General features: G+C 34.9%; 1 protein-coding gene across 2 annotated transcripts in view; it reads right to left on the reverse strand.

Moving 5' to 3' along the window:
* GRM8 (glutamate metabotropic receptor 8) overlaps positions 1-14,529 on the reverse strand; it is a 752,204-nt gene that overhangs the window by 279,214 nt on the left and 458,461 nt on the right. For both annotated transcript variants that reach the window (XM_060019983.1, XM_060019982.1), the window contains one exon: positions 14,293-14,493. In XM_060019983.1, coding sequence (XP_059875966.1) covers positions 14,293-14,493 — 201 coding nt within the window. The remainder of the gene's footprint in view (positions 1-14,292; positions 14,494-14,529) is intronic.

Raw genomic sequence — 14,529 nt, forward strand, 5'->3', positions numbered from 1 at the left:
AGTGTTTACAAGATAATGTGCCATTTCAAGAATTTCAGGAAATAGCATACTTTTCAGTAAAAAGGTCTGTGACTCCAGAGACAGAAGGGAAGCAGTTAGCATGAAAATCTCTATTCTGTCTTGAGGCTTTTGCACCAGTTTTTTCCTAGGCTCTTATCCTTCTCATAATTCGGGTCTCATTTTAAATATCACCACCTTCATGATGATTTCACCATCTTCCCTACAGTCCCACTCTCTCTTTTCCACCATATTCTCTACTTTAGCATTGTAATACTTAACATTTTGTAGTTGTTTGGTACTTGACTGCTTGCCCTATTAAACTGCATCTTCCTGAGGGCAGCAACTGTCTTTTACTCACCATTGCGGGTCCAGTTCCTGATAAAGACTAGTACATGGTAGGCATGTAGTAATCTGTTGAACGAATAACTTGATGAATGTATGCAGATTTAGCAATTTTAATAGGCTACCTTCAAAGCAATATCCTATCTCAGCTCCTTTGAAACTTGGAGCACTAAACATAGAATTGAAAATTCTGGGTCTAGTCTCAATTCCTTGATTCAGTATCTCCAAGTCTTGAATATATTACTTAACTTTTATACATCTCTGTAGTCAAATGGCGTAATAACATCTACTTACTTGCCCTCCCACGTAAGGCTGTTAGGGCTAATGAGAGAATATATATGAAAGTACTTTAAAGTGAAAAGCGTTAAGATGCCTGGGATTGTTATTGTAATACGGTGGAATTCAAGGTAATTAGCACTAAAAAGACTTAATATGGATAAATTTATCATCAAAAGAAATCTTTCACTGAGATACAAAATAAGAAAACCTGGGGAATGATTATTAGAGGCTTATCATCTTTACACATACACATTTGTTTGAATATAAATCCCAAATGAAAAGATTATTTTTTACCTAAAATTCTAATAGGATTTTTACAATTCAGAGTCTATGATAAGGACAGAAAACAATACACAGAAGTTTTCAGCAATTATTTTTTTTCCTAAACAGCATAGAGCTAATTTTATTTGACCCTTCCTGCTGTACATTTTAAGTGAAGTGATCTGAACCCACCCTAGAATTATCTGTATTTGTGACATCATTGTCTTTGCCAGGAAACTATGAAAAGTCTTTTTAATCACAGTGATTAAGTAATCATATTCCCTTATCCACAGAGGGATGTATTTAAAATCTTAGAGAACTATCACTGAATAATGGCATTTAATATTTTATCACTAATTCAAATCAAATGATAGAGATGGATAGGCTAGTCAGGAATTATGTCAAAGAACCCTTGAAATACACAGGGTTAATTTTGTGTTAGGTTGAATCTCCTAGCACAGCCACTGGGCTATCAAACGGGACCACAGATCACCTAAACTCACAACAGGGCCTTTCCGGAGGGTCTAAAACCTGCAGTAGATCGCTAAGATTTTAAAATAGCATATTACACTAACCTGCAACCACATCATGGCGAAATTATGGTGGTCTAAGAATGTAGTAAAGAAGATAGATGTTGATCACAGTACTCTGTACATTTCTGATTCTTGTTCTTATCAATTCTTAAGATTAAAAAATAATAAAATAATATAGATAGTGAACTGACTCTGAAAACATTTTCGGTAAATGCCAGCCAAAGTCAACACAAGCTCAAATGTCATTTGGTTTATCCAAGTCCCTGTTCAGAGATATGAAGCGATTCAAAATTTCTACTCTTACTCAGTCTCCGTAAAGTTAGAAAATTTACCTAGACGTTGGCAAGGAAACAAATCCTTTCTTTCCATCATATCATTTTACTATTTTTATTCACTTCCTCTATTTCTATAGAAAGAGAGGGGTGTGTGTGTGTCTGTGTGTGTGTGTGCACTCATGCACTTAAAAGCTCTTGGTATTAGAAATTCACTTTCTACTTAGATCTGTTGCAGGACTTAAAGGTGCTCAGCTGAAACCATCCTTGAGTTTGCTAAATATGTTACTTTATTTCTATAAACATTTTGTGTGTGGAGGTTGCTAGAAAATTTATGAACTGGTTATTTTCTGCTTCAATACCAGTGAAGTAGATTGCTATCATGCTCAAGAGCCAAAAGGTGACTTCAAGTAATGCTGAAAAGAAAAAAAATCCAATATGAAATCGTATTTGTTTATTCATATATTAGCATGTAATTGCCCAAAGTAGTATCATTTAAATTTTGCATTTACAGCCAACTTTAAAGGCTAAGATGGTTCAAACTGATGAAGCACACCCGTAAAGGTATAAAAAGGAAGTATTATGCAAACATTGCAATAAAAATCTCATTATTTTTTTAACAATATCTGATAGTTTGTGCCTATGTAGATAGACCGTATTTAAGAAGAAAAGAAAAACTTTCTCACCCCAAACTACTAGTTAATTACAGTGTTTAACAAGGGAAAAATGACTTCCCCCTCCTTCACCACAAGCTAGTTTCTGTGTATAAAAAGTATCAGTTCTCTCCTTGGCTTGGGTTAAAGCATATATAGTAGGATCAGAAAGATATACTCAACTAATTCTTGAAATGTCAGTCTGAAGCTTTTTTTTTTTTTTAACAGAGGGCCAATATTATTTCAAAAGATAAACATGGGGATAGAAAAATCAGGTGTCACTGATTTCCAGAAATGGATGCAACGTGCAATCTAGAACACTGCAGTTTTCTCAAATGCCTCTGAGCCCTCTAGAATTTACTGGCTCTAGAATGTGTGACAGCTCTGACATACTGTCATTGATAGCTAAGTAAGGAAAGCAAATGTGTTTTCTTTCCTGGTAAAAATAAAAGGATTACACGCTAAAATCCTTTTGCTAAGTTCTACACGGACGTTTTGGGTATTTGGGAATTATCCTAGAGGACTAGCTGGAAGAGCCTAATTTCCTTCTCTTTAGTGCCTAGGACTGAGGCTGATGGAATTAGGAGTATTTTTTCATGATGTTGATTAAAATTGAAACAGTTATGAGAATGCTGTTTCCTGGAAGGTGAAATATATATATAATTGTACATTTGTCAGAACCCATAGAATGCACGTCAAGAATCCTAATGTAAACTATGGACTTCGGATGACAATGTTGTGTCAATGCAGGTTAATCAACTGTAACACATGTACCACTCTGATTCAGGATGTTGATAGTGGGAGAAGCTGTGTGTATGAGGTCTGGCGGTATATGGGAACTCTCTGTACTTTCCCCTCAACTTTGCTGTGGACCTAAAATGGTTCTAAAAGATACAGTCTATTATTTTTTTTAAATGATGGGAACATGACCAAGGTGAGAATATTATTGTAAGTAATATTTTTTATCACTTTCGAAGAAATTGTAGGTATTGTATTAAAATTTTTCATATATTTTAAACCTCATTAATAGATATTAAATGTTATTATTTCATAAAATAATTCATTAGGCTTTAAAAATTAAATTCTTAATATGTAATAAAGTAAATTAAATAATTGAATCTTATGGTAATAGAGAGAGATAATGGTGGGAATGTGCTTTCTTTCCTCTTTATCAAAAATTACAGTGAAATGAAGCCAGGCATAAATGAGTACAGATTATGTAATTTCATTTATATGAGCACAAAAGCTGGCAACCCTAGTCTGTGTTGTTCAGCGCTAGGACAGTGACTTCCTAGAGAGATGTATACTGACTGGAAGAGCACAGTAAGGTTTTGAGGTGCCAGTTGGGGATTTGGGGGTTTGATTGGCTGTTCTGAATACTGAGTTAGGTGTTTTCAGTTTGTAAAAATTCATGGAGCTGTAGACTTATTGCACTTTTCTATATATATGTTATACTTTTTTAAAAGTCAAAAAAAGGCCATAAACATGGTTCTTCATTTCATGATGTTTTGACTGAAGTAAAGAGGGAATTGAGATGAGGGCATATACATTCTTACATAAGCCTGTGGTTTATATAAGGACAGGGAAGAATGAAAAGGAAGTTAAGAGAGCTTAAAGGAGCTGGGAGGAATGGCCTTTTGGCTGTATTGTTAAACAGGTTAGAATTTCTCAGTGAGCTAATATAAATCATAGGGACGTCTATATAACCTAGACAGCCGGCAAAGAAAAACATAAGATCGGAGGAAAGTTAGAGCTTTCTTAAGCAGGATTAAGGATTACAAGTAAGGTAGGAATTGATAAATATCCTTCTGGGAGACTCGCATCACATCCCTTTTGCCTGCCAAAATGTGCACTGTCATTTTTATTTGAATTACTTTTTTAAATGATAGGGCTTACGGCTATTAAATAATTCTATCATGCGGAGTCCACTTTTCTCTGTTCTGTGGGCATGGACAACTCAAGTGGGCTGTGCACTGGTATGACAGTTTCCTCTCGTTCAGCCGGTTGCAAACAATGACCTTCAGCTAAATTTTTTGCACAAGTCATAGATGTCTCTTTTATAGCCCATGTCTAAGTGAGTTTCCAACAAGTTTCTTAACACGGTAGGTGTATGATATTCCCGTACACATTCCGTGAACACTATTTCAAGCAGCCTCCATCTCTTTACCTATCAGGTCATTTTACTCAAGGCAAAATGGATTAGAATGGGCTTTACGTCCTCTTATTCCTATATCTCACCCTAAAGTGCTAATAAAAAATGAAGGGCTCAGAAGGTGATTAAAAGAGAAGAGAGAAAAAGTGAAAAAAAAGCCTATTCAACCTTGAGAATAGATGAGTTAAGCCTTGAAGAAATAAGAAGTTAATTTCAGACAACACAGTGTTACTGATTTTAAGAAATTTATCAGATGCTTTGGAATCTAAGGTGTGTAAGGGAACGTATGTGAATGAGTGTGTATTTGGGGGGGTATTTATGTGTGTATGTTTGAAACCCAGTAAACATATGCAGAAGATTTACTCTTGTCATGGGGTAGAGGAAAAAATAATAGTTGTCATTCATTGATTATTCACAATTGCCAGGAGTTGTGAATTATCTCATTAAATGCTCATAATAACACTACAAGGTAGGTATGATTATTACTCCCATGCAAAGGTGAGAACATAGAGGTTTATAAAATTTAAGTGGCTTATCCAAGGTCTCTTCACCTAAGTGCGAGAGTTACAACTTTAGTTCATCTCTGTTTCAACTCAAAAGCTCATACGCTTACCCACTGCTGCTATCTTGATTACTGAATGATCACAAGAGCAAGTGGAGAAACACTGGGCAAGAAAAGAGGACAAAAGAAGAAGAAAAGAAGTTTAATATCTAAAGGAATATGAAGTAAGAAAAAGGAGAAGTGAGAACTGGAAGAGGGACAAAATACAAATAGCACAGTTCAGGTACATAACAAACGTTCAATAAATGTTTGTTGAATGGATGTATATGACATATACAAATAAATGCTATAAATACACTCTAAGTTTTTTTAAAAATTATATTTGATAATTTTCCCTTAACTTAGCTACAAAGGTGTTTATATGGTTCAAAAGAAAAGTTATTTTATAGTCATGTTTTTTTAATACATTCAAAAGACCAAATTTAATACATTCAAAATCCAAATCCCCAAAGTGTAACAATTAGGCACCTGAATTAAAAATAATTTTCTCATTCATATCCTTCACTTTCAAACTAACTTCTTGATTAAACTTTAATGTAATTATAAGAGTTAATAACCTTAAAGAGAATAATAATCAAGTCTCCATTATAATTTTCGGGTAGATTCTTTCTGAAGCAAAATATCACTAGAAAATAATTACCCTTAATAACACGGGAGCTATTCTAACAAATACTTTCTTTCATTAAAAAAGTACATAATTTTGAAGGAAACAGAAGAAACAGGGAGAGAATGAGCCCCATTTGATCTACACTAGACTCATCAGATGCCAATATCAATATACTCTGCCATATACTTTGAGAAGGTTGTAAAAATATTCACATTTCTGTTCCTTTATCTAAGAAGCTGACACTGCTGGGGAAACCTTGTTGATTGGTGCCCTGGAAGAAGCATCTTTTCCAACTTGTGTCTTGTTTTCAAGCTCTCAGTCCCATCCCACTCATCTCATCACCTTCCTAAGGTGATCCAAGTACTAACTTCATTAATTCTCTATGGATAAAATATCCTCCACATATAATACAGTACATCACTTATTAAGTACTTTCTATACATTATCACCTTATATTTAGATTTCACAGGAACTCTAAAATGCATATACTATTAACATCCCCATTGTACAGATGAGGAAACAAAGATTTAAAGAGGTTTTGTTACCTGACCAAGATCACAAAGTAGTGAGTGCTGAAACTGGATTCAAACTCTGAGTATAAAGTCTGGGTTTCTGATCACTATGATAAATACAAAACATTAAATGTGAACTCCTGCAGAAACTCCCCACCACCTCAGATCCTCTCTGCTCCTTCATTTCTGTCCCCATCCCTCATCCAAGTCTCACTGCTGCATCCCCGGTTTGAACCCAATGCCCACACTTAACCCACAGTTAGTGAGCCTATGGCACCCCATCTGTTTCTGGGGTTTGCTTATCATTTATCCCTAATTTTTGGCACATGATGAAGTTCATGAATTACAAGAATAAAGAAGGAGTAAAAGAAACCCAGTGCAGTGGGTGAAGTTGAGTGGGATCCAAGGAAGAACCAAGGCAACTCCACTGATTTGCCTGAAGCTTCGAAGGATGCTGGCTCCGTCTTGGTCCACACATAAGTCTTTATATATTAAGGGAGGAAGTGAAAGCCCTTGTTCTTCATGACTATAAAATTAAACTTAGAACAGTATGGAGGTTCCTTAAAAAACTAAAAATAGAACTACCATATGACCCAGCAATCCCACAGCTGGGCATATACCCTGAGAAAAGCATAATTCAAAAAGAGCCATGTACCACAGTGTTCATTGCAGCTCTATTTACAATAGCCAGGACATGGAATCAACCTAAGTGTCCATCGACAGATGAATGGATGAAGAAGATGTGGCACATATAGACAATGGAATATTACTCAGCCATAAAAAGAAAGGAAATTGAGTTATTTGTAGTGAGGTAGACTGACCTAGAGTCTGTCATACAGAGTGAAGTAAGTCAGAAAGAGAAAAACAAATACTGTATGCTAATACATACATATAGAATCGAAAAAACAAAGGTTCTAATGAACCTAGGGGCAGGACAGGAATAAAGATGCAGATGTAGAGAGTGGACTTGAGGACAAGAAGAGGGGGAAGGGTAAGCTGGGACGAAGTGAGAGAGTAGCATTGACATATATACACTACCAAATGTAAAACAGATAGCTAGTGGGAAGCAGCCGCATAGCACAGGGAGATCAGCTCAGTGCTTTGTGTCCACCTAGAGGGGTGGGATAGGTTGGGGGGGAGGGATATGCAAGAGGGAGGGGATATGGGGATATATGTATACATATAGCTGATTCACTTTGTTATAGAGCAGAAACTAACACAACATTGTAAAGCAATTATACTCCAATAAAGATTAAAAAAAAAAAAACTCCCACAGTTTATCAACTTACTCAGAAAACAAGAGGCCGGTATAATTATGCTGCTAAATTTCATGATGGCTTCATTTGTAGGATTGATATTTTATAAGCAACCTGAAGTTTCCTTAATCAGAAACTGAAATATTACCTAATTCAAATCAGTCTGTTTATTTATCTCTACAAATTCAATATCGCTACACATGCCGTTCACTTTCTTTTAAATATAAAAATATTTCCAGGAATTACTTCATGACTTGCAAACCTCTATCATCAAGCATAAATTATATAATGTACTTCCAAATTATTAATAATGATTTTCTAAATTTTATTTCACATACGGTAATTATCAAAAAGAATATTTATCTTTAAGGTTAACACAGAACCACTTCATCACATTTGACTTTGCTTCATCTCTATTTACCAAATAAGTAATATCTAGTCACAAGGATATTATGCCTCATAAATTCTACAGTTGACATTTTATGTCAGTTTTTCCATATATTGGCATTTTATGTCTCATTTTCTACTTATAAAGGTGGATAAAACAAAGTAGTGTCAAGTCAATTTCATCAATGGTATATATGCTAAAACATTCTCCTCAGGACTCTGTGGTGACCTAAATGGGAAGGGAATCTAAAACAGAGTAGATATATGTACATGTATCACTGATTCACTCTGCTGTACAGCAAAAACTAACACAACACTGCAAAGCAACTATACTCCAAAAAAAATTTAAAAAATGAAAACACTCAATAAAAATGATTTATGCACACACGAAAATAATGAATTAGCTCTAGGAATGGGATGGTCACAAACAGTTACAAAGAAAGATCATTTGGGGAAGTAAAGATATGTCTCAAAACCTTCTGGCTTCTAATCAAAGCACAGTGTCTAGAACAGAGCCAGCACTGAAATGATTCTTTGTTCCCTTCCTCCCTCTTCCACTTCTTTACATTCCATTTGTACTTTCATTTTCCCATTTCAGGCACTCTTCTCTCCTGGAGATGATTGGAACCGTCTCTTAACTTGTCATCCCTGTCTTCAGTCTCTCCCTCCTGTCTGCAAATTGCTGCCATAGTTATTTTTCTAAAACACAAATCCTAGCACTTCACTGTCCTGCTCAGAAAGCTTCAGTTCCCTGTGTCACAGTCAAACATCAGAGTTTGGCAGGGATTTCTAGCCAGGCCCAAGTTCACGTTGCTGGTCTCATCTCCAGGCTGCTCCCACGTCACTCCTTTGAATTCTTACACCGTGGATGCTCACTTTCTCAGAACGCGTACTCTTGCCTGTCTTCCATCTACTATTAAACTGTTTTGTCTGCCATGAATAGTTTTTCCCATCTTGTCCACCTAAAGAAATGTCACTTTCTATTTGTAATTTAAATCAGATGTCACCTGTTCTGTGTTGTATTCTTTGAGCCTCCCTTATGCAGTTTCCTAATCTCAGCCTTATGTTGGGTTTGTACATGCCATGCCCATGCCTCTATCATATCACTTATCAAATTGAATTATTGTTGGTAACGTGTTTGTGTCTCTCCTCTGTTAAGCTATGACATTTGAAAACTCATAGAACCACATTTTATTAATCTTTGTATTTTTGATGCCTGGCAAAGAGCCCTTTTATTAGATACTTTGTAAGATTCTCAATAAAATGTATGTGGGCTAAAGGAATGATTCATAAAAAATAAAAATAAACAACTAAAAAAAAAACAGTAAGAACACTGATAGGCATCTATGTTTTAAAAATATACCTTTATCTTTAAAATAATCTGCAGTGAATATAGAGCTGGAAGAGACCTCAGTGTTTAGAATATTTTAGTATAATCCTTCCATCTAAAAGATGAACCATCTTCTATATTTTCTTTTTTTTTTTTTTTTGCTTCTCCTTTTCACCTAACTCTAAAATAAATTCCAAGTGGATTATACTCTCTTATAGGGAGAAATCATGATCACTTGATTTTACTGTAAATTGATAATCAATGAATAAAATTCCTTTCCCACTGAGTTCTAACTCATCTTTATCACATCATAAGTTCATATGTGTGTATATACAAATACATGTACAAACTGATTTATTTATTATTATATATTGATATTTCTGGCTATTTCTATCTGGTTCTATTTACCATATGTCTGTTCTGGTAATAGTTCCATGCTGGATTGATTATTATAGATTAACGTTATGCTTAAATGTTAACTGTTTGGTAGGAATATTTTTTCTTCAAAATCATTTTAGTTATTTTTACTCATTTATTCTCACAATTAAAATTTTAAATATTATTTCAAATTCCAGAAAATACTCCTTTGTCATTTTGGTTGGAACTATACTAAGCCTGAATACAGATTAATTCAGAAAAGATTAACATGTTTCCTCTAATTAGTTTTTCTGTCTACAAACAAGGGATGTCTCTCAATAAAGTTGTCTTCATATGTCTTTAATATTTTTTGGCTCAATTTATTCAAAGATATTTTCTATATATTTTTGCAAAGAAAAGAGTCTCATTTCCCATAATTGTCAATGATTTCTAACATTGTATGTAGGAAAGTTCTTAATGTTTTAATATTAATTTTATATTTGATCATCTTAAAGTAAGTACTCCTAGTTTTCAATTTCTTGTCTTGAGATCAAATCATTTGAAAATAACCATAATACTTTTTCCTTTTCAGTAGTAATCTCTTATTTTTGTTTGTTGTTTTATCACATTGGTTAAAATTTATAGAATATTAATAATAGTGCTAATAGGACTAATACAGCTCTGTAATAGGAATAACTATAAATATATAACCAGCCATAGGCTGAGAGAGATGTGCTTGTCACGTTAAACATTTATTCCATTTCTAGTTTGTTTTTGTACTTGTAACAGAAATGAGGGTTATATTTTAATCAAATGCTTTTACAGAATCTTATATTTTTCATTGTCTTATTTGACTTCTTAGTGAATTTGTAATGCACTTCCTAATATTAAGCAGTATTTATTTCTTTTAGATAGCTTAAAGGTACTTTACGTGAAGAAATTTGCTTTAAAACCGTCTGCAGTGTTCAGAGACTCTCAAAATTGGATATTTGGAAAATTTGCAGTAAGTCCCTAAAATCAATAAGGTTTCTAAAGAAAAGGAAGTGCTGCTAAATTCCATCTCTACATCAGTCTCTGTAATCAGGCAAGTGTTTAGGTATGTTTCTTAGAATATTGAGCATTGAAATGGTTAGACCACTACCTCACTGTGAGTTTAGGGAAGCTGCTTCATTCAGGGAATTCAATCACAGCATGAAGGTTTGTTTGCATTAAATAATTCCAAAATTGATTCCTCTCTCAGATTCCCACAAATTCTATATGATTTTAATTGTGTCCTCTAGCCTAACAAAAATTCACCCACCGAGAGAAGCAAAGAGATTCAGAGACCACGGCATCACCCCTTTCTCAGGTTTTCACCTCTCTGCTCACTTTGTTTAAACTTTCCCCCTAAGTCAATGATAGAAGCTTCCTAAATGTCCCTTTCACCCATGTCGCTTTCACCCGCTGGGAGTGCCTCATGACAAGTAAGTTTGTACTTACTTGATCCTTGCCACTGATAATTTGGAACAGGTCTGACATCCAACCTAAGTTTAGCTAATGAGATTCAAGTTTCCAAGAAGTTAGAACTGGGACCTAAAATCCATATATGTTAATCTTAGCACATATCCTGAACAAACAGCAACTAAATTCTAGAAATGTAGATGGTCTCCTGCTACCTACCCTGTGGACCTAGACGTAGAGAAAACCAATATAAAGAGAGCCAAACAAAGCAGACAGAGGGATATTTGGATTTCTGAGAGGTTTTAGTACTTATAACCACTTCTTTTCTTAGACCTTTCTACAGTCTGCCATGAGGTTTCTTGACACACCCTCATAAATCGTTCCTTTTAGCTTAAAGCAAGCTTAAGTTGGTTTCTGTTACCTACAGTCAAACAACCCTGATTAGTATGTCGCTGTGCCTACACTGCCCTGCTCAACTATAGAGAAAGTAAGGAGACATCTCTGGAATTCTGTCCAACACTTTTTCTTTATGATGCATAAGGTTCTCACGGCAACAGAAAAATCTTTGATCCTATACAAGATGTACAGTATTAATATTTTATTGCCTATAGAACACACCAGAGTAAGGAATTGACATTGTTGCTTAAGTACCTGAAAAATCTGAACTCTTTTTATTTTATGTTTTTCTTTTGATAAATCTTTGCATTTAAAAAATTTATAGAAACAGCATTTTGTTCAAATGGTAGCAATAAAAGTAATCCTAAAAGGCAGGCCTTTGTTTCCCTCCAGATTCCCAAGTAAAATTTTGTTAAATAACATTGCTTATTAGGCTGTAAGAAAATTCATTCTCTCCTTAGAAATAGGTAAGTTTGCTTCTCTCATGTAATGCAACATATATTCCATTGAATGTCCCCTTATATCTTAGCACTTAGGAAGCTCAGAACTTAACGTAGTCCTTCATTCTGGTTACCAAATTTGTTTCTTCCCCCTTCAATGGTTTTGATGGTGTACTTCTACTTGAATAGCCCTATGTGCCTTTTTTTATCAGAAGCAGGCAAGGTATTAATAATAGATGAATACTAACAGTAAGCCAATAATGAAATCAAAAAATTGATAAACATCCTGAAAATTACTGAAAAGCAAATTATATATCCCATGATAACCTGCTTATGCTCAGGTCCCCTACCCTATTATTATAACCGTACTATTATTACCAGCTACTGGGACACAGAAAAATTTCAAGCTATTTGCAAAATAAATCTCCAAGGAGTTCAGAGAGATTCTCTTTTAAGTTCATACACTAAAATTCATGTATTTTCCATGATCCTCATCCGGAGTACACTTACTCTTGTATCAGACACAGTTCTATTATGCTTCAGTGGGTTCCTACTGCTTTCAAGATGAAGAACAAATCTTAAGAATGACCTGTAAGACATCTCATGATCTATCTGGTCCTGTCTAGTGCTTTACCCTTGTCTCTGACCCTCATCTCCAGATTCCAGCTGTCTCTAACTCCCTAGAATAGGGACATATTTCCCTATTATAAACTTTTAGTCCAACACACCTCTTCTTTCAATACTCATTGCGGATTATGTGATTACACCTTCGTGTGCTTATTTGATTGATATCTAAGTTCCCCAAGAAACATGTCTGTTTTGACTCTTTTTAACAATAATATATCTTTAGTACCTATCATAATGCTTACCACATCCTACGTGCTCAATAAATATCTCTTGACTAAGTTAATGAAATTTTATGTGCGTTTCTGTGTCCGTGGTAGATTGAAAAAAGCAAATTATGGAAGGGATCAGTCCAAAAAACAATCACAGCAACAGTAGTCTGATAATGTAGAAGGGGAATATAACTATAAAAAGTGGTCAGAAGAACTCAAAAATCATTGGACTCTAGAGGCAAATTGTCTTAATAATCATGAGACAGTATGACTTTTTCAGTAGTCTTTAACAGCATCATTATATTACAGTATAGTATAATAATTAAAGTCATCAAGGAAGGGTTAGGTCTATGGTTAAGAGAGAAATTGATAATTCAACTTTAGAATACTTTAATCCAGTGTTTCTTTAAAAGACTTCCCTGTCTTCTGGAGATGAGCTTCAGTTAATGAAAAAATATATTCATTTGCATTCCTCTTCCCACTTCTTAGCAATCTGGATAAATAAAGTGCTCCCCAACGTCATGTTAGGGTAAATAACGTATTGTATTGTAACACTCCTCTTTCGCTCCAGTTAATAATTGTAAGAAAATTATTTTCAAATTCCCCTTACTATTTATATTCTTAACAAAAGGAACTATGTTATGTAATGTTTCACCAAAATTCTGGTGAAATTCAAGAGGATACGAATGTAAACCAAATTGTGTCTCATGTTGCCTGAACAAAGCAAAAGAAGAAGTTTCCACTTGAATTCTAAATTGAAGATGACCTTGTGTTTTGAGAGAGGCTGGCAGCTGAGGTCACTGGAGTGTATTATGATGGACAGTGCAGTGCCATGCGTCCTGCTTGGAGGCATGTCCATTGTGTGGATTACAGCCAAACAGAAAGAATTAGACAGCTCAGAGCATTCTATCATTTCATTTGAAAATAACGGTCAAAGTCATGGGCAGCAACCATTACAGCTTTCATGAAAGAACAGCAGAATTCAATAGTTCCATCACTTGAGACAGGCAATTTGGCTATTCTCAGCCGAACACTATGAATCCAGCGGACTCTGTACCAATTTCTTGTGACGCTCACAGAAGCAGCATTTCTGCTTCTGCAGTAGGCAAATCTCATCTACACTTGATTGTATGTAGTTCTGCCTTACACGATGCAGCTCACTGCTTCAAACTGACCCAATCATTGAAAGAAATACAATGAAAAAGAAGATGCAGAAACTTAACACGGCACTCTTAGAATGTAAAAATATACAGCAACTCCAAATCATCCGCTCTCCTCAAGTCATCTTACTGTTTAAAATGCTTAAAATAGGTTTCAAAACAAAATGTCTACAATTCCTTCTTTCATAACGGCATTAACAAAACATTTTCAAAGAAATCTAATCTGTTGTCAGTGGTTCCAAATGAGTCTCCTAAGTTACTTCTGAAATAGTGATATTTTGATTGATAGAGGCTTATTTTTAACTTCTGCTTCTTTCAGCAGATTAATGGTAGCACCAAAAAAAATATGGTTGAGATTTAAAAGCAGGTGGAAAAAACTCACACTTCTGATTAAAAGGGGAACAGCTTCTAATCCTGTACTTTCCACTCTGCTTGAGTATACTCTATATATAGGGGAAAAAAACACACCCTGTCCCTTCTAAAGTATTTAGATTTAAAAAAAAAAGTTGTGACTTACCATTAAAATTTACAGCCCGAATATAACCGAGTAGTTCTTTCCCATCAATGGTACTCATTCGTGGGCAAAGGCCAATGTATCCAGGGCAGAGATCTTTGTGCATATTGTGCAGGGCGTAAGCCATGGAATACACAGCATCAATTACAAACTGGACCTTTCCTTCCTGTTCGTAAGATGAATCCCGAGCAATTCGCTCCAGGCCTGTGAAAGAAAAGGGAAACCATCAACTGGGGTTAG

The sequence above is a fragment of the Delphinus delphis genome, chromosome 9 (genome assembly GCF_949987515.2).
Source record: "Delphinus delphis chromosome 9, mDelDel1.2, whole genome shotgun sequence".
In the NCBI taxonomy this organism is placed as follows: domain Eukaryota; kingdom Metazoa; phylum Chordata; class Mammalia; order Artiodactyla; family Delphinidae; genus Delphinus; species Delphinus delphis.